The 4,639-nt window shown below is 43.5% G+C and overlaps 1 protein-coding gene across 1 annotated transcript in view; it reads left to right on the top strand.

Moving 5' to 3' along the window:
* The window catches only part of LOC125040119, a 7,800-nt gene extending 4,722 nt beyond the window's left edge, over nt 1-3,078 (top strand). Inside the window, exons 7-12 of the mRNA XM_047634630.1 lie at nt 153-240; nt 703-884; nt 1,401-1,511; nt 2,033-2,269; nt 2,506-2,644; nt 2,811-3,078. Coding sequence (XP_047490586.1) covers nt 153-240; nt 703-884; nt 1,401-1,511; nt 2,033-2,269; nt 2,506-2,644; nt 2,811-3,026 — 973 coding nt within the window. The 3' untranslated portion in view covers nt 3,027-3,078. The remainder of the gene's footprint in view (nt 1-152; nt 241-702; nt 885-1,400; nt 1,512-2,032; nt 2,270-2,505; nt 2,645-2,810) is intronic.
* The last annotated feature ends 1,561 nt before the right edge of the window (nt 3,079-4,639 follow it).

Below are 4,639 nucleotides of genomic sequence, written 5' to 3'. Positions count from 1 at the left end.
CATGAAACAAATAAAGACACCGATAATAAGTTTCGTACAGACCGAGAGAGAGAGAAAAAAAAAACAGTATCGAATCGGATCCACCCATTCTACCGGTTCAAACCCATCAAAATCAGACTTTTTAATGGCTAACGTACCGAATCCTCCACCAGATTCCACACCTCGACCAATCTGGGAGTGTCTGACATCCACCAACTCGGTCTGGATGAAGTCACGCGCATTGAAGGAGAAATGGCGAAGGTAAATGCAGGTGTAAAGAAAACGAAATTAGTGAGATGGAGAAGTGGTAATACTGGTAGTTGTTATTGCAGCTGATGTTGTAGTAGTAGTCGATGTTGTAGTATCAGCAGTATTACTAGTACTAGTACGAGAAGTTGTACTAGTAGAAACAGTAGTTGTTCTAATAGCAGTAATACTACTACTGCTAGTACTAATAGTAATAACAGAAGTAGCAGTAACATTAGTAATAGTAGTAGTAACACTTGTAGTAATAGTAAACGTAGTTGTTGTGTTAGTAATAACATTAGTAGTACTTCAGTAGTAGTAACAGCAGCAATAATAGTAGTAGAATAGCAGTAGCAGTGACCAAAAAAGTGCATCAACCATAGTGAGAGGCGAAGGGGGGGGGGGGTGAGTGGGAGCTGACCCAGAGCTCACGAGACCCGATACCTAAAGAAATCTGATGAAGAACCACGTTTACAGGTAATCGAAGAACTCGGCTACGACATGAGCGTGCCTGAGTTCTCGGACATGATTCGAAACGACTCGAAATTCTACCTGAACGACCCAGATGAAATGATGGCTTATTTCGAGCACCTGAGTTACGATGTGATCCCTCCGGAACTCCCCAAGGTCTTCATGAACCTGCCCGAGACGGAGCTCAAGTACGCTTTATTTTATTTTATTTTGATTTATTATTAATAGTCATTATTGTGTGTGTGTGTGTGTGTGTGTGTGTGTGTGTGTGTGTGTGTGTGTGTGTGTGTGTGTGTGTGTGTGTGTGTGTGTGTGTGTGTGTCTGTTGGTTTTATAGCATGAGAGAAAGGAAAGAATTAGGGTTGGTATTTTCTGATAAAGATGAAGAGGATGAGAGTTAGTACCGAACGGATCGGCGCCAGGGGGATCATGACTTTGCGTTTATGCCCAAAGGATCATGGCTGAGTTTTGATACCAAAGGGATAATGAGGATATTGGCTGAGTTTTGATACCAATTGGATAATGAGGATAATGACTGAGTTTTGATACCAAAGGGACAATGAGGATAATGGCTGAGTTTTGATACCAAAGGGATAATGAGGATAATGGCTGAGTTTTGATACCAAAGGAATGATGAGGATAATGATGTAAGTACCATAAAGATTACGGTGATAATGACGTCAGCCTTTGCGTGTTCGGTGCAGGTTGGTGGCAAGACCCTCTCCGGATGGCACTGCTGCTTTCTACATGACAGGATCCTACGACGGCTCTCGGCCCGGCATCTTCTTCGTAAACACTTATTTCTATGATAAACAGTAAGAAGTTTGTTACTTTTTATTATTGAAATGTGTCGCTCTTCAATTATTAATGTGGATATGATTACTATGTGTGTCTTGAAATCTAGGTATACAGGTTGGACTGGGGGATCCAATGATAGGAAACAGTAGTAGGTTCTGTTCCACATATCAAGTTTATATTTTTGCGTACTATTTCCCTTTCTCTCTCTCTTTGTCTCCGTTTCTTTCTGTTTACCCCTATCCTCCCTTACTCCCCTTTTTTTTTCTTCTTCCTCTCCCCTCTCCCTCCTTCCCTTCTCTCTCCCTCTCCCTTTCCCTTCCTTCTCCTTCCTTCCCTTCCCTCTCCCCTTTTCCTTCCCTCTCTCTCCTTCCCTCACTAACCCTTCCCTTCCCTCTCCCCCCTTCCCTTCCCTCTCCCACCTCCCTCTCCCACGTCCCTTCTCTTTTACCCTTCCCTCCCCTCTTCCTCTTTCCCTCCCCTCTCCCACCTTCCTTTCCTTCTCTCTCCTTCCCTCACTAACCCGTCCTCTCGCCTGAAGGCCGACCTACGAGATCATGACCCTCTCCCTGCACGAAGGCAACCCGGGCCACCACCTGCAGGGCTCTCACAGCCTCGAGTCCTCCAGCATGCCCTTCTTCAGGAGAGTCATGGAAGACAGGAACTACTACCAGGCCCCCTCCAGGTTCCCCATGAACACCGGCTTCTTGGAGGGATGGGGGCTTTATTCCGAGAGTCTTGGTTTCGACATGGGACTCTTCGGGGATCCCTACGACAGGTACCTGCTGTAGGAGCTCTGACTTTGCAGAAGATCATGATGCTGTATGTTGTTGTGAAGGGAGGTTGGAGATGGATGTTTAGCAAATATATGTTTGATTGGTGAAAGTAGACTTAGATAGCGTTAGAGAAATGTGAGAGAAGGTAATAGGCAAAGCAAGGAAGAGTGAGCGAGCGACAGGGGGAGATAACAAGCATATTGATGGATTGCAAATTCAATATCCCCTTTCATTACAGGTACGGCCACTACTCCTTCGAGATCTTCAGAGCTTGCCGTCTGGTGGTGGACACGGGCATGCACGCCCTTGGCTGGACTCGCCAGGAGGCTGTTGACTTCATGACACAACACTCTGCCCTGTCCCTCAAGAACATCGAGGTGGGTGTGGTCTTTGAGTGCGCTCGATGTTTCAACTGCTTCATCTTACCAACCTGACATTACCTTAATCACATCTCGCATCAAGAAACAACACGAAAAGGTAATGATTTGCTCGCCAAAACTCACCCATAAGATTTTCTCTCTCTGTTTTCCTTTCTCTCTTAAGAACGAGGTCGACCGCTACATCACGCAGCCGGGTCAGGCAGTCGCTTACAAGGTCGGACAGCTGACTATTTCCAACCTGCGGGCCAGAGCTGCCGCAGAGCTGGGGGAGGCCTTCGACATCCGCAAATTCCACGACCTTGTGCTGGACTCCGCTGGGCCTCTGGTCTTCGTGGAGGAAGAGGTCGACGCGTGGATAGCTGCTGGAGGAGGAAAATGAGGGAGATCTTCATGAGGATTTTATTGGCAGTGAGAGTAAATCGAGGCGTTTTGAGGGCTTTTCAATTTACCTTCTTGTCTACATATTCATAATAAAAATGAAAGTGCTGACGTTAAACAAAAAAAAAAAATAAGCTAAAATGTCTGTAAATCAAGCATTAACGAACCATTACAAATCAAATAAGAATATATGAAATGAACATCGCATGATTATTGGGTCAGAAGGACAAGTGAATCTGCAGCTCTCAAGAATAAAAGCATTGAATGAAACTTTTACACACCTTCGTTTTATTACATAACTTATGAATGTATTACAAAAGAAAACTGCGTGTGGAAATCCATTAAACTAACCATCAAAAGTAGGCGAGCTTGACATCGTTGGAAATTGGTGTACGTTGATCCGCCCTCTCTACGTGGAACATTCTGGCACGACGCTGCGCAAATATTGACCGATTGCTGAAGGAAGTTGCACAATCATAGCAACGACTACCCGACAGCTGGCAATGTCTGAACCATCACCGACGATCGGTCTGGACAATTAAAGTTTTTTTGTTTTTTGTGAGAAGACGATTCCTGTCCAATTGGTGCCCGACACCAAAGTAAAGAATACTGGCAGATTGCTAAACAAATGCTGCTCACTTGCTGGAGGAACGCAGAACGACTCCGAAGTTGCTTCTCTCAGTTAAGCTTCTCATCGGCACGATTTTCCCCAGTGATTACCGGACGTAAGACAAGAGTTATGAAACCCGAATAATGCACGAATGTAAATTGGCCTTAGGTTTATTCCATACTACATCAGAATATGTAAACATTTCTAGAATAATGGCTATTAAAATGTTTTTAGTTTTCATTATCGGAAATGGACATTTTACTTTTGTTACCCCTAAAATAATATCGTTCTTTGCTTGCGTCCAAGTGATAGAAAATAAACACCCATTTTTAGGGGAATCTATAATAAGATTATGAACATCTCTGCGAACGTTTAAAAATATTAAGCCAAATATAATTTAAGATAGAAAATAGAGAGACAAGTGTTATTCAATAATCTTCTATGTTCTTCACCTTCAAAATAACGGGTTATCTTTATGCTTTTGTCACTTTTTCAGAGTGATTTTAAAATCGGATCTGTTCAGAATGAAATAGTTGGACGTATAAATCTTGTTTAGGAGATTTATTATTTTGGAAGTAATAACATTTAAAAGGCCGAGGTGCTTTGGAATGATATTAATACAATTATACAAATGTATAGATGTAAAATGTATAGATAATTTATATGAGTTCTGCATCTTGGGGAGAAAAAGGTGGAGAGGGAAATAGACAAATAGATAGGCAGACAAGCAGAGAGAGAGAGAGAGAGAGAGAGAGAGAGAGAGAGAGAGAGAGAGAGAGAGAGAGAGAGAGAGAGAGAGAGAGAGAGAGAGAGAGAGAGAGAGAGAGAGAGAGAGAGAGAGAGAGAGAGAGAGAGAGAGAGAGAGAGAGAGAGAGAGAGAGAGAGCGAGAGAGAGCGCGTAAGAGATTGAGACTGTGTGTGTGTGTGTGTGTGTGTGTGTGTGTGTGTGAGAGAGAGAGAGAGAGAAGGAGAGAGAGAGAGAGAGAGAGAGAGAGAGAGAGAGA

Source organism: Penaeus chinensis, chromosome 28, assembly GCF_019202785.1.
Source record: "Penaeus chinensis breed Huanghai No. 1 chromosome 28, ASM1920278v2, whole genome shotgun sequence".
Taxonomy (NCBI): domain Eukaryota; kingdom Metazoa; phylum Arthropoda; class Malacostraca; order Decapoda; family Penaeidae; genus Penaeus; species Penaeus chinensis.
Note: the sequence above shows the minus strand (reverse complement) of the source record. Positions and strands in the feature narration are given on the sequence as shown.